Below are 12,883 nucleotides of genomic sequence, written 5' to 3' on the forward strand. Positions count from 1 at the left end.
CAAACAGATTCATCCTGGAGAGCGTTAAACCAGGCTACTCCTTGGAGGCAAGGATTCTGAGGCTTCGTCTGACATACTTTGGACATGTTGTAAGGAGAGACAGGACCTTGGAGAGGGACATCATGCTTGGTAGGGTGGAGGGACAGCACAGGAGGGGAAGACCCCCTATGAGGTGGATTGATTCAGTGACTGGGGTAATCAGGATGGGTGTGTCAGAGGCAATGCGATTGGCACAGGATAGAGCAGGGTTTAGGGCTGTTTTACATTGGGTCGCTATGAGTTATTAGCGACTCGACAGCACATACATATCCGATAGATTAAGTTCCTTCCACCAACAGTCCTAAATGATTCCAGATGTCAAACCAAAGCGAATCTCGAGGGCCACCTTTCGGAGGTGACTCCAGGGTGCCTTCATCCTCCAGGTCTTCCCCACCCCCGCTCTCTCCGGGACTTCCAGGACCGTCGGCCCCTGCGAGGGGCGCGCGCCCGAGGCCACGTGACCCTGCTCCGCGGGGCCGCGCGCGAGCGGCCATGTCTGAAGTGCCGGCTGTATCGGGGCGCCTAGGGCAGGGGTCAGAGCCAGGGCTCGGGGCGTCCCTGGCCGGTGGCACCCGGTTCTTCTGCACCGCAGGCCGCGGCCTGGAGCCATTCTTGATGCGAGAGGTGCAGGCACGCCTCGGGGCCACTCAGGTGAGTCAGCCTCGCTGTGCACCCTGGAAGGAGAGCGCCCCTGCAGACTTGCCTCCGGGCTGGGGTGCATCGCCGACTCCCGGGGACGGGTCTGCCCACATGAGAGAGCTGGCCGGTCCATCAGTCCCGGCCTGAGACTGCTAGTTCCTTCTGCCCCTGCATGTCACCCTCCGTCCCGCGGAGCTGTTAGAGCTCAAGTTCTAAAGAGAGGGCGTGGGACAATTTATTGCCCATACTTTTTAGAAAGAATTATTTGATGGTGCTTATAATTACAGTAACACCTCCAAAGTCTCCCTCCACCCTCCACCCTCTAATACAGGTGCAACCTTAAGGTTCAGTTGACTGGTTTGTTTTGGTTTTCTGTTTCCTGACTATGGATGTAGGTCTTTGGTGGGATGTTGTCAAGAATATCGTGTATCAAGTACGCACAGTATGTTTTATACGCTCAGTAAGGCCAACTCCAGGGGGGTTGAACATTGTCAACTATGTATCTCTGTTCACTTCTGTGAAATAAAATTACGGGGGAAAGAAAACGTAAAATGAAATTGACTATTCACTGCTCTCCTCTTCCAGTCCCAAAGGTAGTTGCAGTGGGTGGGATGTGTGGCATCTCTGACGAATGATGTCACTTTAGACTGCTGTAATTTTGGTTAAAGAATTTAATAGTTGAATGTATCTTTTAAAAAAGATAAGCAATGTTATAAAAGCCTAAAAATCCCGCTGTCATCAAGTTGTGAATTAGAACCACCCCCTCAGCAGCACGACTCCGTGGGCTTTCTGAGGATTCCTTAAGTAAGCGGACTGACATGTCTTCTGATGAACTGTTGATGAATTTGAACCATTGGCTTTTCAGTTAGACTGTTAACATGTGCTGAAACTTTTTCTTCTTGGTGCGTAATTATGATTGATGTGTGTAGCTGTTTGATCTTGCTTGAATTTCACTAGGCTTTCTGAATATGGACAGATATCCGACCAGTACTGAAAAATTCTCAGCCATTACCTGTACATATATTGTCTCTGCATCACTCTTCATCTTATAGAAAAATCTATATTGGCTTATAAATTATTTTACTCTGTCTTCAAGATCTCTTGATTTCTCATATTTACCTTTTTTGAGTTTCATTTTGTATAGATAGGTATCGTTCTTGTAGTGCCATGGAAACAACATACTCATAGTTGACCCTCCAATGGGTTTCCCAAACATGGGAAAGAGTGCCCATCTTACATTCTGTGGAGCCAATAGTTCCTTTGGGTTTGCAGCACAACTTCCCACAATGTCATGCGACCAGAGCTCGCTATAGATATGTGGCTGTTACTGTTGTTATGCCCCATCAGGTTGACCATAACTCATAATGATCCTTATGAACAGTAGTTCTGAATAGTGCCCAACCTACCTCATCCTTTCCATCTTTGATATACTCAGTCTCATTGTCAGTCACTATGTCAATCCATCTTGTTGAGGATCTTCCTCTTTTTTTGACCATAAGTGCTTCTCCGCACAATGCTTTTTTCCAAGGACTAACACCATGCCCAAAGTATGTGAGACAGTTTCACTAGGATTTCACTTCCTCCAAGACAGACTTACGTTCTTTAGCTGTCCATGAGAAATACAGCAATATTGTCCTCTGCCATCCCAGTTCAAAGGCCTTGATTCCTTTCCAGCTTTTAGAAGCATAGGAAGGAATTGGAATTTGCATAGCTTGCATAAGACACACCTCATTGTCATCTTTAGGTGACCACAGAGCATGAACATGACCCTCACCCACCCACTTACTCAACCTGCTGTTCTTGATTATTGCTCTTTAGCATTTTGGAGATGCTTGACAGGAGATTTTCCCCAATGTAGCACTTCTTTTAATTTCTTGATTGTGATTACCCTGAGTGTTGATTGTGGGTCCAAGTAAGATGGAACCATTGACATCTTTAATCTTCTAACATCATTGTTCTTCAGTACTCTGGAGAGGTCCCTGACAACAGACTTTCCCAGTGCAATTCATCTTTTGATTTCCTGGCTGTCTATATAACTTTTTACCCGAACTTACGCCTGTTGAGTCTATAAATTTTCATCTCTTGAAATTCTGTATTAGTGTTTTTCACCATATATACTTGGTTATTTTTATATCCTAACCTCTCCAGAGTACTGAGAAGAAACAGTGTCAGTCTAGAAACTAAGATGTGCCTGATCCAGGCCATTATCTTCACAATTACTTGATGTGCATTAGAGAGCTGGACAATGACAAAGGATGATAGAAGAAGAGTCAATGCCTTTGAGTTGTAGTGCGGGAGAAGAGTCTTGAACAAACCATGGGCTGCTAAGAAAACAAATAAATCTGTCTTGGAGAGAGTGAAACCAAGTTTCTCCTTGGAGGCTGGGATTTTGAAGCTCTGTCTCGCATACTTTGGGCACGTAGCCAGGAGGGACAGGTCCTTAGAGCTAAGAACATCATGCTCAGAAAAGTGGAGAGACAGCAAAGGAGAGGAAGACTCTGGATGAGATCGATTGACTTAGTGACTGGAGTAGTGTGGGTAGGTGTGTCGGAGTCAGTAAGACTGGCTCAGGACAAGGGGTCGCTATGAGTTGCAGTTAACTTGATGGCACATAACAGCAGCAGCAACAAATCTTTTATTCAGATTTTCTCCCTTTTAATTCTTTCTTTTAGGGTGCTATGATGGCATAGATGACTTTCTCTGAGGATAAAAGATAGGTACCATCCTCCTATGCAATTTACAGCCTCAAAACTTGCTAGAGGGTCAGCTATGAGGTGGTGCTCTTTGGCAAGGAGTTTAACTTTTGGGGTTTTAAAAAAAATTCTATAAATAGATATAAAAATTCTATAAATTCTTTTATAATTCAAGTGTGCATCTGTTCATTCATGGTCCCATAGAATAGTGCTTTGTTTTGTTTTATTTAATGGAAAGCAGCTTGCCTTTTGTTTATTGTTTTCCCATGATGATTTTAAAGATGCAGGCTATCAGAGTGAACAATCAGTGGGCCTCCAGAGCATATTGAAGTCCCTGCAATGCTCCCTTTGCCTCCTCCTCCTACTGGTTTCATTCACCTACCAGCAGTTATGCAGCACCTCCTGTGGCTCTGTAAACCCTGCCAGTCAGGTGGTGCTAGTAGGTAAGTTCCCAGCTTTGAGCAGCAAGTTGCATCAACAGACAACTGCTGATACTACCAGCCTTGTTCCAACATCTACATACTTGGCCTTGGAGACCATGTCAGCAAGCACCTGAATGTGCACAAATTCCCAGTCCAGCTATGGCTGCCTGCATAGCCTCTGTCCTGCCAGCCTGCACACCTGCAAGGCCAGCTTCCTGTATCCAGGGATTCACCTCTCAAGGTTTCTTCATGGAGCTCTCATTAGCTTTCAAAGTTCATATCCTGTAGTGACCTGTTTCAAAAACTCTGTCATGCATGTTAAGTGACACATAGTGCTTCTTTTTGTATTTTATGCCTTATAATTAATTAAACCATCTGCCGTCTTCATGTGTCTGATTCTGATACACGTTTATGCTTGCTCTATACATGTTACCTACCTTCTATAATTTTTAAATATAAGTCAATTTTTATTTTTATTTTTTACAGTTTTTACATGTACAGTTATAGTAGTTTCTGACTTAACAGCATATAATGACATGGGTAATTTAGTGACATTGATTATGTTTTAAGCTGTACAGCCTTTAATTTTTCATTTTCACAACCATCTTAAAGGAGCCCTAATGGCATAGTGCATACCATATCCAGCTGCAAACTGAAAGATCATTGGTTTGAGACCAGCCGCTGCTCTGTAGTACGACGATGGACAGTCTCTTCTTGTAAAGATTAAGAGCCGGGGAAAGTCACTATGAGTTAGAATCATCTTGACTGGCAGTAGGTTTATTTGCTTTTTTGTGTTTGTTTTGGTGTCTTAAAATGTTAAAGCACTTTTAAAATAAGAATAATAGCAACTGATATTTGTTACTGTTGCTGTTGTTAGGTGCCATCAAATCAAATATGACTCATAGGGACCTTAACAGCAACAGATCTGAACCCTGTCTTAGCCTGTTAAATCATCATCATCATTATCATCTCTGATACACTTGAGTTAATTTTTGTAGTCACTGTGTCAACCTATCTTGTTGAGGGTCTTTCTTTCTTTCATGGACCCTCCACTTCTCCAACCATGGAGTCCCTCTCCAAGGAATAATCTCTCCTAGAAGTCCAAGTATGAGACAAAGCTTTGTCAGATTACTGCTAAGGAGCACTCTGGCTCTACTTTCTCCAAGACATATCTGCTTGTTCCTTTGGCAGTCCTGGGATTTTGGTACTCTTCTCCAACACCATAGCTCAAAGGCATCAATTCTTCTTCTGCCATCCTTATTCATTGTCCAGCTCTCAGATGCATAACAAATGATTGAAAAGACCACCATGGCATGAATCAGGCACATGGTCAGGCATGTGAATTATTGCTCCTTACTAATCTGGAGAGGTCCCTAATTGTAGATTTGCTCAATGCCATATGTCTTCTGATCTCATGATTGCTGATATCAAGGGTGTTGATTGTGGATCCAAGCAAGATTCATTGACAGTTTTAATCTTTATCTATCATGATGTTGGTTATTGGTCCACACATTTCATATTATCAGACACTTTTTGTACATCCTACAAATTACTCCTCCAAAGAATTCTTTCTGATAGATCATTTTTATCTCTACAGAGAAAACTGAAGCTAATAGCTGGAGCTGGGATTTTTATCTGACTCTAGCTTCTTATACCCTTTCCTACCACACTAAATTACCATAGGAAATGACCCCAGCTGGGAGATTTGGAACATTAGTTTATTTTACAAGATGGTAAATGTACACATACTTTGGAGTCAAAAGATAGGTGTTAAGACCTTATACCTTTCTTTCATAAACTTGTGGCTTTTGTAAATTTAATGTCTGAGCCTCACTTTCTCAGAATGTAAAATATGTAGCAATGTCTACTATAAAGGATTAATGTAATCTTTGCGATAAAACTAGATACTAAATGTTAGGTAGTACATGTAAAATTTTATTGTTGGCTGCTGTCAAGACATCTCCCAGCTGAAAGCAGGGAAGAAAAATGCTCTGTAGGGTTTCTTGGCTACATAGAAGCATATTACAAGATCTGTTGTCTTCTCAGATACTAGGTGACTTTTTCAATGATCAACCTTTGCTTTGTATCTAAATGCTTGCTAGCTGTGCCATGATTCCTTCCAGGTAGTCATTGCCATTGACCTGATTCCAACTCTTTGAAATAGTCCATTTAGTTTCCAAGGCTATAAATCTTAATGGAAGCTCTGGTGGCCTTCTGGTAAGTAAGTTGCGCTGCTAATCCAAAGGCACACGGGTTGAATCCACCAACTGATCCTTGAGAGAAAGACCATCTCCTGTGCATGTACTTCTCTGAAAATTTTATTGGGGTCAGCTGTGAGCAGATTTTGACTCAGCATATGTAACAGCATCATCAACAAATCCATCCTCCTGCCTTGAACCCACTAATGGATTCAAACGACCAGACCTGCAGGCCTTATAGTTAGCAGTGCAGCACACTACGGACTAGGCCACCAGAGCTTTTTTCACGGAGTACTCAAAAAATCCAAAAGGGGGAAAATCCTCATTGCCTTTGATTCACATGTGGTTAATAATGACTATATTGACCAGCACAGATTCTATAGCATTTTCTTCATTGTAAAGGTTTTGTTGGACAGTGTCCCTGGGGTTTTCCAGAAAAGTGATTCTTCACTTCATCCCCATGGTATACTGTAACCTGACTCTCTGTTCTCTGTATGTCCTAGAAATTGGTAGTTGAATCTAGAACTTGGGCAGTTTCAAGTTTGGTGGACATTCCTGGGTATAATTTCAGGAATTCCCAGCTCACTGCTATGGAGTCCATTCTAATGTGTAGCAACCCAGGATGGCAAAGTAGAGCTTCCCCATAGGGTTTTCTAAAATTGTCAGTTTCTACAGGAGGAAACTGACTCCTCTCTCTCCTGTGAAATAATAGGTGAATTTAAACTACTGACCTTTTAGTTAATGAATGGCACTATACTTAATCCACTGCGTTCCCCAGGGCTCCTTGAAAATTCCTGGAACCTAACCTATATAGTTTTCCCCCCACTTAAACTTTGGAGAAATAACATTGGGGGAAAATTAAGATTTTTAACAGTGGTTAATATATTGAATGTAGCTATTGTAAAACTAGGGATAGAAACAGTTGTCTTTAAGGTAAGATTAAATTTGTTAGTGTTCTCCCTAACCAGGTAGGTCCTGTCAGATTCACTTGTTTGTTGTCATAAACCCAGATATCGACGTTTCTATCTTAAGTCCTCACTAGGTAAGCAGACAGTCGAGGTATTTCATAATGAGAATTTCAAGTTATTCTCGTTATTTAATGAGAGGATTGCTTGTTGCCTCCCCACCCCAACCCATATTCTCTGTTTTCTTTAGGTGGAATAGCTTTTTTAAAGAAGAAAATATATTTTCTAATACTCTTCTATAATGAGCAGGAACAAACCCAGCCATTACCTTAACCTTCACTGTTGTTATGTACTGTCAAGTTGGAACCAGCTCATAGCTGAACCTCTTGCAAGTTTTTAGAGGCTATATATTGCATGGGTTGATGCCTTTGAGCTGCGGTGCTGGAGAAGAGTATTGAATGTACCATGGACTGCTAGGAAAACAAACAGATTCATCCTGGAAAGGGTTAAACTGGGCAGCTCCTTGGAGGCAAGGATTGTGAGGCTTTGTCTAACATACTTTGGACATGTTGTAAGAAGGGACAGGTCCTTGGAGAGGGACTCATGCTTGGTAGGGTAGAGGGACAGCACAGGAGGGGAAGGCCCTCTATGAGGTGGATTGATTCAGTGACTGGGATAATCGGGATGGGAGTGTCAGAGACAGTACGATTGGCACAGGACAGAGCAAAGTTTAGGGCTGTTGTACATAGGGTCGCTATGAGTTGCAAGCGACTCGACGGTACATAACAACAGCATATTGCATGGGAGGAGACTGCCCATCTTTCTCCCAAGGAGATTCAAACTGTGTGCCTTTGATAGTGTAATTGCTTACCACTAAACCACCTTCACTTTACTAAAGTTATTTCATCTTTGGAAGTTAGAAAAGTAGCTGGTTTTAGACACTTGGCTATGATTTAATTCCAATGGGAAGAGAGAAAAAAAAAATATATATATATATATATATAAAAAATATCAAATACTAGGATAAAATATTCTAAAATAATGCATTACTCCTTAAGTTTTGTAGTTGGATGTGATTAATTAAAAGGAGTACATTAAAGAAAAAGGGAAACACTGATTCAGCAGTTTTTTCAAATAATAAGCATAAAATTCATTCTTCCTGAAACTTTAAAATTTAGTGCCTAATCTTAACAAGATATAGCACTGGTCTGTCACTTTGCTGTACAGAGGTAACTCGTGGTTGCTGTGATGCTAAACACTATGACACTGATGTATCAAATATGATAATGGTCACCCATGGTGGACAGTGTTTGGTGGAGCTCCCAGATTAAAACAGACTTGGAAGCAGGAGTGGCATCCACTTCAAAAATAGCTTGCCTCTGGAAACCCTATGAACTTGGAGAAATGATGAAAGTTATATAAGTCTTCAGGTCTTTTGTTCATAGGGTCACTATGAGTCGTCTACGACTCAAAGGCACTTGACAAAAACAATCTTAACAAAAGTTAAACATTATAATGCTTCCACACAACTACAATTATTTGATCCTTGTAATGACCTCCACAGTTTAGCAAACTACTTTTAATAATAGAGTTAATGACTTACAAGGAGAATGCAGACCTTAATGTTCTTTTTAAATAAAATAATGCTGTTGGACCACACGGCCAGTTGGCAGCACCATGTGGATGGAGATTGAGGTGGTTAAACAGTTACAGCTTGCTCTACAGTAAACACTTTTGGCGCTAGCAGTCAGGAAATGAAAAGGCAAATTGCATTAGGTAAGTCTACTGTCAGGAACCTTTCCAGAGTACTGTGAAGCAATGATGTCAGTCTAGAGATTAAGGTGTGCCTCATCCAGGCCATGGTCTTCACAATTATTTGCTATGCATCATAAAGCTGGACAGTAACTAAGAATGATGGAAGAATCGATTCCTTTGAGTTGTGGTGCTGGAGAAAAGTCTTGAACATACTATGAACTGCCAAGAAAACAAATAGGTCAGTCTTAGAGAGGGTGAAACCCAGTTTCTCCTTGGAGGCTAGGATTTTGAAGCTCTGTCTCACATACTTTGGGTACGTGGCCAGGAAGGACCGGTCCTTGGAGAAGGATATCATGCTCAGAAGGGTGGAGAGATAGCACAGGAGAGGAAGACCCTGGATGAGATGGATTGATACAGTGACTGGGGCAATGGGAGATGGTGTATCAAAATTAGTGAGAGATTGGCTCAGGACAGAGCAGGATTCAGAGCTGCTGTACATAGGGTTGCTATGGATCTCAGGCAACTTTGAGGGCACATAACAACAACAACAACAACAAGAAGCCATTTAAGATTTAATTGATGCCAACCTAGAGCTTCCTTGGCATGGATTGTCCTCAGCAGTCTGGCTTGATAACAGCAGTAACTATCATGCCAATAACTTAATTAAGACCATGTCAGAATGAAAACAGAAAGTTCTTGAGGGTTCAGTTTCCACTTAATGAGGCCCGCCTAAACACAGGATATACCACTGCCCTGGTACCTCACTTCTAGGAGAAAACTTAGAGCTAGGTTGGTCAGCCCATGACCACTGCTAAAGCAAAAAGCATTCCAGGCTACCCACAACTTGTCTGAACTTTAAAGGGTTGAGTTGATTCTGAAAAGGTTTAGGATGCCATTGTCATTGAATACCTTTTGCTGTCTGTACCAGATTTAATCCATCTTATAAGGGATCTTTTGTCTTTTTATTTTCCTTCCTCCTTTTGCTTATACTATACAGCCATTTTATCTCTAAAGCCTGTTTATGTTACGTATTTATTGCTACTGTTTGCCAGTTCCCACAGCTAAGCTTCTCATCATTTCTGCCTCAGTAAGCTGTGTTTCCCTCTCACATCAGTCCTTTCTGCTTTCTCCAGAGTAGTTTTCCTCACAACTAATTTAGCATTGTCACCATTTCATCAAAAGTCTATAACAACTGACCATTACCATCTTTAGTACTCAAACTCTCATGACCTTTTATCAGGCTGGTTTAAGCTTTTTTCACTGTCCACTAACCTGATACTATCAATATGTATAATACAGTAAACGTTTCCATGGTAACTTGATTTTTTTCAGCTTGATTTTTACTACCAACAATGCATTTTGCCCTCATTCTTTTGTTAAACCTCCTCATGATACATCTTAGAGGATATCTTCCAAAGACTTTTACTAATGTCAGTTTCTATATTCAGTGCGACTTGTGGTTGTAATTGTTATGTGCCATCGAGTCACCTGCAACTCATAGCAACCTTGTGTACAACAGCCCTAAACTCGGCTCTATCCTGTGCCAATCTCACTGTTTCTGACACACCTACCCCCATTACCTCAGTCACTGAATCAGTCCACCTCATAGTGGGCCTTCCCCTCCTGTGCTGTCCCACCATCCTCCTAAGTATGACATCCCTCTCCAAGGACTTGTCCCTCCTTGTAGCATGTCCAAAGTATGTCAAATAAAGCTTCAGAATCCTTGCCTCCAAGGAGCAGCCTGGCTTCACCCTATCCAGGATAAACCTGTTCATTTTCTTAGCGGTCCATGGTATATTCAATACTCTTCTCCAACAGCGCAGCTCAAAGGCATCAATTCTCCTTCTATCCTCTCTAGTCATTGTCCAGCTCTCTGATACAAGTGCTTGCAAAGACCATGGCATGTATCAGGCACACCTTAGTCTCCATTCTGACATCTTTGCTCTTCACTTTAGAGAAGTCTCTAACCACAGACTCTCCCATTGCAATATGACTTTTAATTTCCTGGATGCTGGTGCTAAGAGTGTTGACTGTGGAGCCAAGCAAACTAAAACTGTGAACAATATCAGTCTCTTCACCATCCACAATGATGCTGCCAATCAGTCCAGTGGTGAGAATCTTTGTTTTCTTGATATTGAGCCTCAATCCATACTGAAGACTGCAGTCCCTGACTTTCTGCAGCAAGCGCTTCAGGTCCTCCTCCATTTCAGCAAGCAGGTTTCTGTCATCTGCATAACGTAGATTGTTGATGAGTCTTCCTCTAATGCTGATGCCACATTTCTCTTCATAGAGCCAGCCTCCTGGATAATCTGTTCTGCATATACACTTCCTGATTTTGAACCATGCAGTATTTCCTTTCTCTGTCTGACGACTCTCTCCTGGTTTCACATTAGCACAATGAAGTGTTCTGGGATTCCCATTCTTCTCAGAGTTAGCCACAGTTTGTTGTAATCCACACAGTCAAATGCCTTTGCATAATCAATGAAACATAGATAGGTATTCCTCTGGTATTCCCTGCTTTCAGCCAATATCCATCTAACATCAACTACAATATCCCTAGTACCACGACCCCATCTAAACCCAGCCTGCACTTCTGGTAATTCTCTGTTGATGTGCTGTTCCAGTCATTTTTGGATAGTCTTCAGCAAAATCTTGCTTGCATGTGATATTATTGTTCAATAATTTCCACATTCTGTGGGATCACCTTTCTTTGGAATGGGAACAAATATACATCTCTTCCAGTCAGTTGGCCAAATGGTTCTCCAGATTTCTTGGCACAACTTGGTGAGCCCATCTAGTGCATCATCTGTTGGTTGAAATATGTCAATTGGTGTGTTATGATAGTCAAACTTTCTTTCTAGATTTATGTTGTTATTGTGTTGTTGACTGCCTTCGAGTCGAGCACAACTCATAGAGACTGTATGAACAAAAGGCTTGAAGCCCCTCTACAACTATTGACTTTTATCAAAGTTCATAGAGTTTCTCGAGGCATGTTATTTAGGAAGTGGATGCTGTTACTGCCTTATAAATTTTATACTTTAGTGTGCATATTATATTATTAGTCATCTTTGGAAGTAAAGTATATGCTTCCTGGTATGCCACAAGGGTAGGTGTTTAATAAATATCCATAGATGATATTGACATTGGTCTACATACTACATACTCATGAACATGTATGTATGCTTTACAAAATGTAGATAACATAGAAAGTTGATTATCTTCATCACTGATTATGTAACCTAACACAAAAAAAGTCATCCGACACGCAGTTTTCTAAGCTTTAAAATTGGAGTGATCACCCAAGCAGATATATACTCACCCGTGTTTATCGTGGCTTTGTTCGCAATAGCAAGGAGTTGGAAACAACCAAACTGCCCATCAACAAACAAATGGATAGAGAAGCTGTGGTATAGTCACACAATGGAATACTACGCTGCATTGAAAAACAAGAAACTCATACAATATTATTCAAAATGGGTGACCCTGGAGGACATTGTGCTGAGTGAAGTATCTCAGTCACAAAAGGGCAAATACTGCATGCATTTGTGCTTAGGAGGACAAATGAGACAGAGTCCCAGGTGAGCATGCTAGACAGACACTTGTTGTCAAATGCATTGAAACAGATGAGGAAGAAAACTGTTTATAAGGGATATGTGATTAGGTATTCTTATCATGACAGGAGTCCAGAACGAAGACTGCAGAGTGGATTGGACCTGGGGGGAAGGATTGTAAAACATTGAAAGAATTTTTCTTTTGCTTTTCAAAGAGAAGAGTGTACTGGGTTGGGAGGGGTAAACAGGGAGAAAAGTACAACAGTGAATGGATGGGGGTGGGAAATGGAGTGATAAGGTACATTAAAAAAACAGTGATCAAGTTATCGAGACTATTCATAGTGACCCGACATATGTCAGCATACCTGTGGTCTATAAGATTTTCTGTGGCTGATTTTTGTATTAGTGAAAACTATAAGTTGGAAAACATGGACTCGGTGACAGAAATGGAACGGGAGAGAGGATGATCGAATTTTGCACAATGACTTATTCATAGCAAATACATTTTTTAAGAGACATAAATGCAGGTTATATACCTGGATTTCACCTGATGGTATGGATAGGAATCAGATCGATTACATCTGTGGAAAGAACCACTGGAGAAGCTCAATATCAGCTGTGAAAACTAGGCCAGGAGCTGATTGTGGAACAGACCACCAACTACTCATATGCAAATTTAAG

At 41.4% G+C, this 12,883-nt stretch overlaps 1 protein-coding gene across 1 annotated transcript in view; it reads left to right on the forward strand.

Moving 5' to 3' along the window:
* Positions 1-531: 531 nt before the first annotated feature.
* Positions 532-12,883, forward strand: part of THUMPD2 (THUMP domain containing 2) — an 88,963-nt gene continuing 76,611 nt past the window's right edge. Inside the window, exon 1 of the mRNA XM_006882384.1 lies at positions 532-690. Within this exon, the coding sequence (XP_006882446.1) occupies positions 532-690 (159 nt within the window). The remainder of the gene's footprint in view (positions 691-12,883) is intronic.

This window comes from Elephantulus edwardii, unplaced genomic scaffold, assembly GCF_000299155.1.
Source record: "Elephantulus edwardii isolate Elephantulus edwardi_28Jun2011 unplaced genomic scaffold, EleEdw1.0 scaffold00019, whole genome shotgun sequence".
In the NCBI taxonomy this organism is placed as follows: domain Eukaryota; kingdom Metazoa; phylum Chordata; class Mammalia; order Macroscelidea; family Macroscelididae; genus Elephantulus; species Elephantulus edwardii.